This window comes from Coffea arabica, chromosome 2c (genome assembly GCF_036785885.1).
Source record: "Coffea arabica cultivar ET-39 chromosome 2c, Coffea Arabica ET-39 HiFi, whole genome shotgun sequence".
Classification (NCBI taxonomy): domain Eukaryota; kingdom Viridiplantae; phylum Streptophyta; class Magnoliopsida; order Gentianales; family Rubiaceae; genus Coffea; species Coffea arabica.
The window spans coordinates 11,029,960-11,043,393 of record NC_092312.1 but is presented as its reverse complement, the minus strand read 5'-3'; the positions used below and the strand labels follow the sequence as shown (position 1 = coordinate 11,043,393).

Below are 13,434 nucleotides of genomic sequence, written 5' to 3'. Positions count from 1 at the left end.
AAGCAAGTTCATATACTGTACGTATGTAAAAATCCACACGTTATCGTTTTTTTTTTTTTGTCAGCAACGATACATTTGTATAACCTATTCTATCCTAATCTAGGGGGAGGGGGAGCCTAAGGAGACTGTTGTAGGGACTAGTGAATATACAGATTCAACTAGACCAAAGAAATGCTATGGCACGACCCTTAAATTTTTTTCGCTAATCCTCACCAACAGCCCAAGGAGGGAAACATTGGCCCTTATTGACTAGTTCATATATATGTATACTTGCAGCATATTCCATTATGCTTCACAGTCAAGAGAAAAAAAAAGAGAATCTTGGGGGCTTATGATGGAGTACAAATATTTAACAGAATGATGATTGCAAGAACCCCCCTGTGTGCCAAATTTTACAAATGTAGGTTAAAAGTTATTTGTTAGTCAAAAAGATGCTTTAACTATGACCAAAAATAATCAATCAGAGAAACTAAAGCAAAAGATAAAAAAAAAGTTGTTGGAGATTCTCACGAAAGATTGCACGAGTGACGTCCCTTTTTTCGATGTAACCTTTTTGCATTATAGATATGCCCATGCAAATATTTGCATAGATAGAAAATTAATACTAGTAGATGGATCATGAGATAAATGAGTCATATTTGTATGTCGGTTAATGGATTTGTTTTTGTGGAGTCTTTGACTTTTTTTGGCTCCCACCACCGTCCATCCCTGAGCTTCAACGTAGGAAAAAAGAATACAAGTTGATGGGGATGGCAATTCCTGTGGAGTAAGGCTTGAGATTTATCCAGGAGTGAATTTCGTTTTAATTAGTGGTTAAAAAAGCAAGCTAAAGTTGAACGGTTATTCTTTCTTTCATTTTATTTATTCATGCTTTATTTCTTTTTTTCTTCAGATAATGACAATGGTGATTCCATAGTGAAGGACAGAGCCACGCACACAATCCAAACAGATCAAGACCACATTTTTCTTGAAAATAAATGACTATTGCCTGGAATGAAAATTTCATAGGGAATTATACACCGATATCAAGAAATCTTTGAGATTTCTTCTCTGATTAAGCAGAGAAGTGATGGTGTATCTAGGGGTGGGCACGGGTCGGCTACCCGTCCCTAACAAGATTTGGTTGACCTGACCCTAAAATATCGGATCGACCATTTTGCGATCCTAATCCGCTCCTAATGTTTTCGGGTATGCGCTATTCGGCTATCCGAAAAAAAAAGGGGCGGGTCATAGGGTACTTGCCCTTAAAAAAAAACTATTTTTCAATAAAAAAATATTTTTTACTTAATATCAACATGTTTTCCAATAAAGAAAGTATAATCAATTATATGCTTTCCAATTAACATTGGCAGAGATATTATCATCAAAATCCATACATCACCATTCTCACATTTCATCCAATAATCAAACCGATTTCATAAATTTAGTACATATTAGAATTATAATATCTAATAAATAAAATGATAATTTTGAGTACATCACTATTCTCACGCATTTCATCCTTTTACAACATAACACACACAAGGATAATAAGTATATGACAACTTTTCCAACTTTTCCAAGTATGACAAACACAAGGATAAAACGAAATTTTATGATAATTTTGAGTACATCACAATTCTCACGCATTTCATCCTTTTAAAACATAACAAACACAAGGATAATAAATATATGGAAACTTTTCCAACTTCCTTAAGGATATTATGGTACAAGATTGCATCCAAAATGAGTCGATTGTGGAATCAAGTCCGGAAAAGAATTGAACAGAGCTAATAATTTTTGAAAAAAGTATAACCAAAATAATTTTAAAAAATTTTTCCCAACTTTCTTACATCTTTGGAATAGACCTTGTTACATTAAAGGTGATGAAAAAGAAAAATAAATTTCTTGCACTAAAATAAAGGAGACAAATTTAAGAGACACAATTGCAATAAAATAAATAAATAAATGAAAGACACAAATGTTTTAATTATCTAGCTAACAGAAAATTGGAACTCCAAACACAAATTTTTGATTGAATTGATGAAAAATTTGTAGGAAAGATCGATGGAAGTAGAATAAAAATGAAAAAGAATGAAAGGGATAAACAATTTTTATGATAGATTTTCACAAATTTTTCTTTATTTTATTCATTTGGTTTAGGTTTCACCAAGAATATTCATTTTTTTTAGACAAGATGAGGAGAGGCAGATCATATGAAATTAAAATATGAGATTGTGAACCACTTTACTTACACTTAGGATTAAAAATTGTAAAATTATATAATGAACCCTTATTTTTTTAATATTTATATAATATATCCTGCGGGTCGGGTACCCGCGGGTTTTTATTTTGCTGATCCGTATCCGTATCCGTTTTTGCAGGTACCCTACCCGTATCTGTCTCCGCTAAGAAAAATAGGATCGGATATTCTATTTTTCGAATCGGATTGGATCGAATTTTTTGCCCACCCCTAGGTGTACCAAATGCTTTTATATGTTGAGTTGTGACGAGGCTTCCTTAAATTAAATCTTTCACTACCCTTAATAAATATTTTCATCCAAATTCTGAGTCAAGATCAACATGTCATACGCTTACTTCCAACTAAGGATGTGGTTTCTTTTAGATGAGCCATTGAATACCCACCCCCCCCCCCCCCCGGTGCAGAGCGTGAAACATGCCAAGATTGCGATTTAATTTTGTCTCCACGTTTACTGGATTTTTTTTTTTATTTAATAGCATAATCACCACCACTTGATCAACCTTGGGTTCAAATGTACGCTACAGATATGATGCGAGTCCTAGATTTTCAATGACTATTATACTCAAAACTCGAAACTGCTGCCTCAGCTATCCTTTCGGTGCCAGACGGAACGCAAGATAATCTTCGGGAATTTAGCTGGTGACTAGTAGGTATCACCCTGAAAAAGGCGTACTAAAACTGTTACATCATGAGACGATGTGATATCAAATTAAATGGCGTATGACTATACGTGCTTGAGTTAATAACGCTGTAAATGTCGTTATAAAGTAATTCTAATCTCCCTTGAGAGATATGGATAAATTCCTGTCAATTGAGTAAAGAATTGCTTCGAAAGAAATGCATGGATTGATTCCAAATGCTTAAATGTTAAGGAAAAATGAGATTAGTGAGAATTAACCAAAATACTTAACAATTTTCGAGAGGAGATCTTATCGACTACCAATTTCACATTGACTAGGGATGATATCGAATCGGCTCGAGTCCTAATAGTGCTATGCTTGAGTTTGAATTTGATGATAGACGAGCTTATTTGAGTTCGAGCACGACTTGAGCGAGCAGAAATTTATATAACTCGATTCAATTTGAGAGAAGAACAATTAAAACTCGAACTCAATTTAATAAGGTTCGATACTATTCTCCAATCTTATCAAGTTACGAAACTTCACGTAAATTATCTAAAACATAAACCTTTATTGGTCATTTCATAATCAAAATAAATATATAATATAAACACTTAATCGGGTTACTTGACGAGCACTCAACTAACACAAAGAGAGACTAAAACTCGACTTGGTTCCTGTATCGAGTTATTGAAATTCGAACTTGAATTCGAGTTTGAGTTGAGCGTTTGATCGAACTCGCCAGTACCCCTAATGTCGACAAGACCTTAGTCTACTGATCAAGATTGAGTTACGAGGATTTACATATTATAGGTTTAAATCTCACCAAAGTGTGAGTCTCTCCTAACTTTATGTTAATATTTCTCCCATCGATGGTAGGGGTTAGTTACAGTTTAAATTAGTTGTAAACTCAATCTCTTGCATTGGTCCACATAGGTAATCTTATTAAAAAAAAAAAAAAAAAAAACTACCTGCGTCACTAAAGTTCTTCTTTTACAGACAAATTTATGCCTTTTATTGGTCCACAGTCGCTGGTTATAGGTAATCTTATAGAAAAGGGAAAAAAAAAACTACCAGCGTCACTAGAATTCTCTTTTTACAAACAAATTTATGTCAAATTGGATCCTCCCCAAGGGATACGCTACAAATCCAGGCAAGCTGGGTGGTATTTAATACTAATATTATGTTTAGTTAAGTGGCGTATGTTTCAGATTAGACACGTATAACTAATTTATCGGACCATGTTGCTTTGGGACAGAACAAGCAAAATAAATCAATAGAATATCAAGGCTCGGCTTCGAAATTTAGGTTGTGTTTGGATTGCATTTTCCGTCATTTTTCATGAAAAATTTACTGTAGCGATTTGATATATGTGAGGGAAAAAGGTGATAAGGAAATGTGATCATAGAAAATGACAATGGGTTTGTTTGGATTGTGAATTATTAGAGATATTTTTACTGTAGCACTTTTTGTGATGTGATGTATGTGAGATAAAAAGGTAATTGGGAAGATAAAAATGTGTGTTGGAAATTGTAATGATGATGTAAACAAATATATTTTGGTAAATAAACTACAATCCAAACAAACCCAATATTTTTCGACGGAAACAAGCAATCCAAGCAAGGCCTTAGATTGCAAACCGTTGGCTTTTTGTTCTCTTTTAACCGAAGTAACGATAGCTTTAACAATTAATAACGGAAATAGATTAATAATTCCCCTTTTTTACTTTTGAAAAGCATTTCTAAAAAATTTTCCAGCTGGAAGAGAGAAACCCTTTATTTGTGGCAAACAAAAATCGCAAGAATGGTCGGTCAGGGGTGTACCCTACCCACCAATTGAGCCCGCGGGCAACCATGGGACCGGGCTATCAGGATCCCGGATCCAGCCCTCGACTCAAACAGTCTGTTATATGACCGTTATGGCAGACTTTTGCAAATATGCGATCTTAAAAGGATTAATTATATCTGGTACTTTTGAAATTTATGCATATTTTGAACACAAAATCCCTTTTTTCCTTTGGTAAAATCAACTCTTATTAAAAATTTTTTACCTTTGACCAAAAGTTCTTATAGCAGCATAGACCAATCAAGAACTCAAATGGAACAAGACACTTTGACAGGTTATAATATACTGTATGATTTATGCTTTAAAGCAAATTTGATGGATATCGGAGTAATGGTTACTTTTATAACAAGTGATTGATAGCTTCACCACCAATATAAAAGAATGGATTATTTTCATGCAAAAGATCTGTGCGTTTGAATTTCATTATCGATGTGAGAACTGTATTAACAAGCAATCTATAAAAAATCGTATGAGCAATCTGTGGTCCCGAAAACATTTAAATTCAGTGTGAATCTTGTGCAACAACTACAAACTGTCAATTTGTCTCTTAGTTTCATAATACAAAGTATTTGATCGTTAAATTCATTAATTAACTAAAGTGAAATCACTTTATCCTTAATTTGACTAATTAATCACTTCATCTTCTCACACGTGGGCCACCCCCCCAATTTCCTCAGCAAGTTGCATTGCTGCACCCCGCAGCTCCAACTCACGAACTCCATTCCATTCCCACATCCGACGGCCCTCATTCGATCAAATCCCACTTACCGCGTCTCCTCCTTAGTCCTTCCTCCATGTCCCCACCCCATGTTTATATCCAACGGCCCTCATTCCATCAAATCCCACTTACCACGTCTCCTCCCCGGTCCCCCCTCCATTTCCCCACCCCTATTTATATCCCCAGCCACCCACCTCCCACAGAACCATGCAACCTGGAAGGAAAAGTTCCCCAGACTCAAAGCTAAGCATATACACTCCACTCTCTGGTCTGTTGGAAATTACAAATCGGAGGGAAAAAAAATAATGTCGTTTCCTACTACGTTGCTACTTTCCCTGAAAATTATCTTGATTTCGACGGGAGCCATTTCCATGGCTATGGGGATGATATTCTCTGTTCCATCGATTACAGCTTTCACCTGTTATGACCTTCCTGTAGTTTGGAAATCTGTGGTGACCTGGCTCAAGCCTCCTTACCTCTACTTCATCATCAACGTTATTATCATCACCATCGCCGCCTCCTCCCGCTTCAGTCATCATCACCAATCCAAAAACTCGGATTCCTATCAATCACGTGAGCCGCTGATTTCTGTTAGAACACCTCCGCCGTCTGATGTGGTGGCCGCGGTAGTATTGGCTCAGCGGGAGGATGAGCTTAATAGGAATGCAGTGGAAGCTCCGGGGCCGCTGGCGCTGCCTCCGCCGCCTGTGGTGGAGGTGTATGTTGCTGAAGATGAAGACGAAGACGAGGATGAGAAGGTTGTGGAGCTGAAGCCCGTGGTGGTGAACGGTGTTCAATTTGAGGCCGTTGGAGGAACTGAAGATGCTGATGACGTGGCGAATGACGAATGGGTGGTTTGGGAGTCTAGTGCCACTCCGTCTCAGAAGATGGTTTCTCCCGAGTCTCCCCTGGATCTTCTCCTGCCGGAAAAAGAGAAACCGCTAACTGCGTCGAGATTTGGTCACAGGAAGCCTATCAAAACCAGTCCCGAAGGTAAAAACTCAATTTACTAAATTAAAAATTCCCGTCTTTTATTTTACTACTACTTTTTTCCCATTTTTTAAGTTCTACTACTACTATTACAATTTTAACCCTACTATTGGTAGCAAGACAAGTCAACTACCACGGACGCTATATAGATTTAAATTGTGGACTCATGCAACGAAATTTTGTGGTATAACAGCTGCGGTTGATCCATTAATGATCAGGAGAGAACTATTAGAGTGTACCGTTAGAGTGTGCTTCTAAGGTCGGTGCAGAGAGTTCGAATTTGAAACTTAGCAGTTGGAGGTGAAAAGGATACGGGACGGAGAAATTGGAAGGTTTTAAAAAAAATTGAAATTTTGCGGTATTCTTTTCATTGATGATGGTTGTAAACATTAGCCATTTCTAAGGATGTCCTAAGTTTGACCATATTTTAATGCAGAAGTTTCACGGAAAAACTCTACCAAATTTTTAATTTGTCCTTTACTTTTTTTTTTTTTTTTTTTGTGTTTACGTATGGACAGAAGAAAATTGCTATGTTTAGCTACACTAGATAAGCACGCACTTATTAGTAGTTGCTCCCATATTGGCCCACAAAGGTTTCTTGTCTTCTAATTTTTATTAATTGCCTAAAATTTCATTTGAAGTAGTTAGGTTGGGTGGTCAAACAGTTACTCCATTGAGCTCTTATTCTTTTTTATTAATTATATTATTTTTTATTTTGATTTGGAAGGTGGGAGAGCGCTGAGGGTGGCAAGGCCAAAGAGGGATCAAACGCTGGAGAGCACGTGGAAGATGATAACGGATGGGCGTCACGTGCCGCTCACGAGGCACTTGAAGAGATCTGACACGTGGGAGAATCATGGGCGGGAGGTCTTGGTAAACCCATCACTAGATTCGGAGCATGACTTCACTCCGGACCACGTGCCCAAATCACAGACCTTCAGAGAGCGCACCAGTTATTATGACGCACAAACCACCGGGCCGCCGGTTCCTGGGAGGATTCATAGGGAGCCTTCACCGGGTCAGGACGAGTTGAACCGCCGAGTCGAAGCATTCATCAAGAAATTCAATGAAGATATGAGGCTGCAGAGGCAAGAGTCGTTGAACCAGTACATGGAAATGATCAACCGTGGGGCCAATTAAATTTGATACTACTAATTTTAGGATTTTCTTTGTAGCGAAGAAAAATTTGACACAAGAACCCAAAAAAAAAGGAAAAGTTGTGTATAGAAGTTTTCGATTGACTTGTTAAAACGGTTGGGAGTTCTGTGATGTTTTTCCATATCTAATTGGTATAGGGATATAAGACGGGCCAATTACATATACGACCAAAAAGTTATGTACATGAACGTGCAAAGTTTTTTTGTTATTTATATGTTTTTACATCAATGAAAACTTAGTAGCCTATTAACTTTTTAATAGTTATAGAATACTTGAATTGGAGTATTATCTTTACTTGCTATTATGCATATATTTCTTTACTTTTTTTTTTCTTTAATTTCCTCCATTTATTACTGCCTCTTGTTCCAGGCCTTTTTGGTAATTTGGTTAGGATTGAAATTTAGAAACTCAATTAGAGGTACTTAACCTCTAACAATAGCTCTTAATACTTCACTTTAGTATTTTATTAGATGAAGAAAGATTAATTTTGGGGTGCTTGTTTCATTTGCAGTTATCACCATATACATTTTTTTTTTTTGGGTAATTACTACTAGTATCTTTATTATGTTCTCCGATGCACCTCGCCAGGTCTAGTCGTGCTGATGCTATAGGCCGCAACCAACGACAGAAAACGAGAGTCAATTGCAATGCTGGGTCCTCTTTCATAAGATGGGCCAGGGCTTTGGGTTGTGACACTGGCTAGTCATCCGTATTCATAACCTGCTGAATCGTTAGGCCCGACACGGAAAGCCACTTGGCATGAGAAGTAAAAAACATAATGGACCACTTGATCGGATAAGAAAAAGAACTTGATAGACCACAACCATCCCCTTCTCAAAAAAAATAAATAAATAAATAATTGCTAAGAATAAAATATGACAAGATATCTTGATTGGGAAAGAAAACGAATTTAAATAGATTTAGAAATTAGAGGTTCTGAATTCAAATCTCTCAACCCTCTTCTGCTAAAAAAAAAAAAAAAAAAGATTTCTAGGAATAAACTATGACAAGGTATCTTGGTTTTAGGATTCTTAGACTAAATTCTTGTCGAAATAATTACAGATTGATATAACTGTCAATTAACTGGAGTGTTGTAGATTGTATAGCACAGTAACTTAATTAGTTATATATATATATATATATATATATATATATATATATATATATATATATATATATATATATATATATATGGAGTAAATGAATTATGAACTGAACACTGAGTCAACCTTACTTCTTATTTATTATTTTCACGTCAGAAGTCACAGATAAATTCATTGAGAAAAAGCAATTCCAAAAATAAAAAAGCAAAAAGAAGTTTTTTTTTTTTTTTTTTTTTTCAGCGTTCTCTGGCAGCCCGAAAAACAGCCAAACACTGATGATCTACTCGCTCCTGAAATTCTGCGAATGGGGCTAAAATTAGTTAAATCCGAAACCAAGTTTTCGGCGGTGGGTTTGAACTTCTACGTCAATGGTCATCGGAGCGATCAAGAAGCCACATCAATTTCAACATATTTATCGGTGCTTCTGAAACTTTTGCCATCTTATCAAATCCAGGATCAGTTATATAGTACTAATAAAGATTGGAATGCCTACTTTTGCATGTAATCTTTCTCGGTATTCATACACACGATCCAATTTATGTCTGATTGAAAGTGCAAAATTTGCCAACACGCCTATTTTCTACTGCTTCCTTTGCATTGGTCATTGGAACTAGTATTAAGATTGAACATAATAGACCTTTCATGAGAATGGACGATCATCTAATAGTAGTTCTTTGTCTACAAAGCTAATATAAGAGAGGAAAGCAACTAAACAATTACTACAGATTTCAGTACACCTTACATCTGATTGGAGAGGTAGTCGTGTTGTATTTCATCAATATTTCAAAAGAAACATGGTAGTAAATTTTTTTTTTCTTTTAAGGAATGAATGTCCCCTGGTTTGTGTTAGAAAAATAACTACTGCAAATATAGAATCCAAGATGTGGTTTTGACGTGAATAGATTCACTTTTCTTGAGGAAATTTGCCCCCGCTATTTGTTATCGAGTTTGTGGCAATTCCATCTAAGAATTACGATGCCAGAAACTAGAATTTCCTTGCAGCAATACAAAGAAACTCTCTCAAGAACATTTACGGAATTTTATGTTTTTTTTATTAGTATGGAAGAAGAAGGAAAAATGAAAGTAAAAGTTAAAAGTGAGTAAATGATGTCTAGATCTTTTTATTTTTTATAGTTTAGATACCCCTTTATAAAAATGTGTCTCTTTAGACATGCATATACACTATCATATGTACATACATCTTCATCAACATTTCTTAATCATCAACATTTTGTTAATATATACCTTTCAATAAGTAGAAACCTTTTGAATAATAGGTACCCCCTTAATCAATCGGTACCTCTTGTCAATGGGTGCATTTTGATATACTATCACTTTTCTTTTCATTTTCCCCCTAACTTCCCAACATGGAATACATCAATAACTATATCCCACAGCTAGCTAGTGAGCCAATAATGTGGAGATTTATTCTTGCAAATGACGAATATCATGAAAAAAGCTGGCCACACAACGGGCATCTCAATATATCTATTCCAAATCCCTAAAAGACTCATTAACGAAGAGTGGGATAAGGATCATGACAACAAGAGTTACAGCTCCTGCTATAGCAAATTTAGCACGCCTTCTGGCTTCCATATCATAATGATCAGGCTGGTCTAGCAATTGTGCCGCCCCAGTTGATTTCATAAAGGAACTCTCACGGACCACTTGGTTTTCCCGACCCAAGCCGCCACTTTTGCTCTCCTTCTGACCAAATCCCTCAACTACAGCAGCCGTGTCCAAGAACGCCTGATGCAACTCAACCAAATTCCTCTGCATATTCTTCGAACCTTCACGCCTTTCTTGAACTTCTTGAAAAAAATCCACTACTCTATCTCTCCCATGCTCCTGGATTGCCTCTTCCAGAGAATCCTCAAGTCGTCCGGTGGATGCCAAATTCTCGATGGCCTCTATATATTGCTTTTCTCCCGTGATTGAGTAGTACTTGGACTCGACAGTTTCTTTGTATACAGTTGCCATTTTGACTCTCAGCCCTTGAAATTCATCCATCATGTCCCTTAGTTTTTTTCCAAGCCCCATAACCACGGAAATCATGGTTCGGTCAATGGTATCGGTGGACGACATGAATTCTAGAGCTTCGACTCTTTTCTTGATGGACTTGGCCAGCATCGAGACATGATCAACATCTGAATCCATCCGGGCTCTGAGTTCTTTCATTTTTGCCGCATCCGGGACGGTTTTGCTCTCCTCGTTCGTTTCATTCAGCCTATTGCGGAGCTTATCCATGCTTTTCACGTCTTCCTTCACGATCTCGAGTTCATGCATAAAACGATCGAGATGGCTAGCATCATTTGACAGCCTTCCACCAATTTCCATGCTGTCCCTCGGAGCCTGATTCTTCAAATCCTTGTATTTCCTGAAGGAACCAGACATGAACATATCTGACAAGTTTCCTCTTTTGATTAACTGGATTTTGAGAGTTTTGCAAAATGTGTGATCAAATTAATACAAACTAATTACAGATGGATTTGCTAGGCAAATCTTTGAAATATTTCTTGTTCTATTTGATCAAGATCTCATTGCTCCCAAGAGGAGCTTCATCCTCCTCTTCTTCAATCTCTGATGAGGAACTGAATTTATTTGACCAAGAAATTGGTTGAAGTCATTGTTATTGGAATCTGGGTTGGCATGAGAAGCCATGGTTAAGGTCACAAATGCGACAACGAATTTAGCAAGATTTTAGAGTCTAACAAACCATGTTTATACAGCTAATTTCGATTAATTCAACTACTCTTGAGGCCGGCATGGGTCCAATACGAACTTGGTACTGCCTTAAAAAAAATGAAATTGGTATATGTACATCGTTAGTTGTCTAAATTATAAGATTCAGTTAGGAAATTAATCATGAAAGACGTACGTGTCTAAGGGCTGGATTGAAGGTTTAGTAAATTATAAGGCTGGATTGAAGGTTTATTATGAAGATATAGCTTTTCATAGTATTTCATCTATAATACTATATTTAATAAATATTCTTCGATTGCTTAAAATGAGTACCAATGGGTTGATATTATGCTAACTCTAAATGGTTAACATGTAGATTTGGAGAAACAGTATAATTGATTATCAATTTAATGGCTTAAAATCAAAAGAACTATGACCTTCTCTTCTTATTCCCAATTAATAGTATCACGTATTAAAGTAATGTTGTTGAGCGTTGACAACTCAAATTTTGTTAGGAACCTCTGGTCATGTGTCATATCATTTATGTCAGTTGAAGGACAACTAATGAGTGTGTGTGTTCGTGTGTGTTTTTTTAAGTCTTTATTGACCTGCTTCTTTTGGGGCCTGTTTGGAAGGTGAGATTTTTGGGTGTTTGTATAAAACTTTACTGTAGATCACTGTAGAAGTTGTAGAAAAACTTTTGTAAGATAAAAAGTTTTTTTCCCTTTTCATTTTCTTTCCTTCTCTTTCTTTTTTCTTTTTTTTTTCTCTCTTTCTTTTTTCTTTTCCTTCCTCTCTTCCCGTTTCTTCTCCTTCCCCCTTCCCTCCGCTGTTCCCTCTCCCGAGTTCTCCATGGCAGCAACTTTCCTTCTACCTTTTTTTTTTTTTTTTTTTACTTTTTTTCTCTTCCATGGCAGCCACCTTCCTTCCCCACCATCCCTCTTCTCCTTCTCCCTCTCCCTCTCCCTCTCCCTCTCCCCTTCCTTTCCTTCCCCCGCCGCCCCTCCCCTTCCCCTCTCCTCCCCTTCCCCGCCACCCTCCCTCTCCCCCTTCGCGACGCGTTCTGGTCGCACCTCTCCCCATCCCCTTCCTTCCCCCGCCGCCTCTCCCCTTCCCCTCTCCTCCCCTTCCCCGCCACCCTCCCTCTCCCTCCTGGTCTGGCCCCTCTCCTTCCCTTCTCCCATTCCCCCGCCGCCCCTCCCCTTCCCCTTCCTTCCCCCGCCGGCCCTTCCCTTCCCCGCCACCCTCCCTTTCCCCGCTGGTCTGGCCCCTTCTCTTCCCCTCTCCCCTTCCCCCGCCGCCCCTTCCCTTCCCCTCTCCTCCTTTGCGATCTGGTCGCGCGACCAGATCAGTCAAAGGGAGAGGGGGAGGGGGAGGGGGAGGGTGGCGGGGGAGGCAGACGCTAAGAGGAGAGGGGGAGGGAGAAAAAAAAAGGAAAAAATTTTCAGAAAGACACCATAGATTGGTCAAAGGGGGAGGGGAGAGGAGGAGAGGGGTCGAGATAGAGAGAGAAAAAAAAAGTTGAAGGCCGGAACTAGCGGCCGGAATGATGACCGGCGCCGGAAGTGGTGGTGGAGGTGGTGGCCAGCGGCGGAGGATGTGGTGGGTTGGGTGGAGGAGGAAAAAGAAGAAAAAAAAAAGTTGAAAGGAAAGTTTTTTGTGTATTTTTTAAGTGTGTAGGTTAAAAACTTTGATAAGTTTTTTGGGGTTCCTGTAGCAAAAGTTGTTAAAAAACTAATATTATACAAATTTGGTAAAAACTTGAGGTGCCAAACAGGGCCTTGGTTTGCTTAAAAAAATCTAGATGGATGTATCGTGCATCCGTTTGGTTCGATGGTGATTCAATCCCCTTCGAGTTATTCCTGAGTCTCCTTTGGTCCGCCCCCTCTCCGTTAATGTAGAATAGATTAGGTTATACAACTATTGTCGTCTCCGAAAAAAAAATCTGCTTCTTTTGAGGTTGATGCTTCTTTTGTAAATGGTGAAAAAAGTAGTGATTTTGAATTGTTTAATTTTCAAATTTTGGTTATATCTCATAATCATATAATATGCTTTTAAATCATGTTTTAGATTATG

At 37.7% G+C, this 13,434-nt stretch overlaps 2 protein-coding genes across 2 annotated transcripts; one reads left to right on the top strand and one right to left on the bottom strand.

Moving 5' to 3' along the window:
* The first annotated feature begins 5,412 nt into the window (after positions 1-5,412).
* Positions 5,413-7,831, top strand: LOC113725930 (uncharacterized). Its single transcript, XM_027249374.2, has 2 exons — positions 5,413-6,418; positions 7,143-7,831. The coding sequence occupies exons 1-2, from the start codon at positions 5,515-5,517 to the stop codon at positions 7,553-7,555; spliced, it is 1,317 nt and encodes a 438-aa protein (XP_027105175.2). The 5' UTR covers positions 5,413-5,514; the 3' UTR covers positions 7,556-7,831.
* Positions 7,832-10,164: 2,333 nt separating this feature from the next.
* LOC113723884 (syntaxin-124-like) lies at positions 10,165-12,542 on the bottom strand. The gene is made up of 2 exons (XM_027246847.2): positions 12,280-12,542; positions 10,165-11,053 (listed from the first exon to the last, which is right to left on the bottom strand). The coding sequence occupies exons 1-2, from the start codon at positions 12,540-12,542 to the stop codon at positions 10,165-10,167; spliced, it is 1,152 nt and encodes a 383-aa protein (XP_027102648.2).
* Between the last annotated feature and the right edge of the window lie 892 nt (positions 12,543-13,434).

What these genes read in the sequence shown, in the direction of transcription:
- LOC113725930 (XM_027249374.2), top strand. Translation starts at nt 5,515, where the DNA reads ATGTTTATATCCAACGGCCCTCATTCCATCAAATCCCACTTACCACGT. An exon ending in TATCAAAACCAGTCCCGAAG is followed by an intron (nt 6,419 to 7,142) that starts GTAAAAACTCAA and finishes TTGATTTGGAAG; the next exon opens with GTGGGAGAGCGCTGAGGGTG.
- LOC113723884 (XM_027246847.2), bottom strand. Translation starts at nt 12,542, where the DNA reads ATGGGAGAAGGGAAGGAGAGGGGCCAGACCAGGAGGGAGAGGGAGGGT. An exon ending in AGGGATGGTGGGGAAGGAAG is followed by an intron (nt 11,054 to 12,279) that starts GTGGCTGCCATG and finishes TGGTTCCTTCAG; the next exon opens with GAAATACAAGGATTTGAAGA.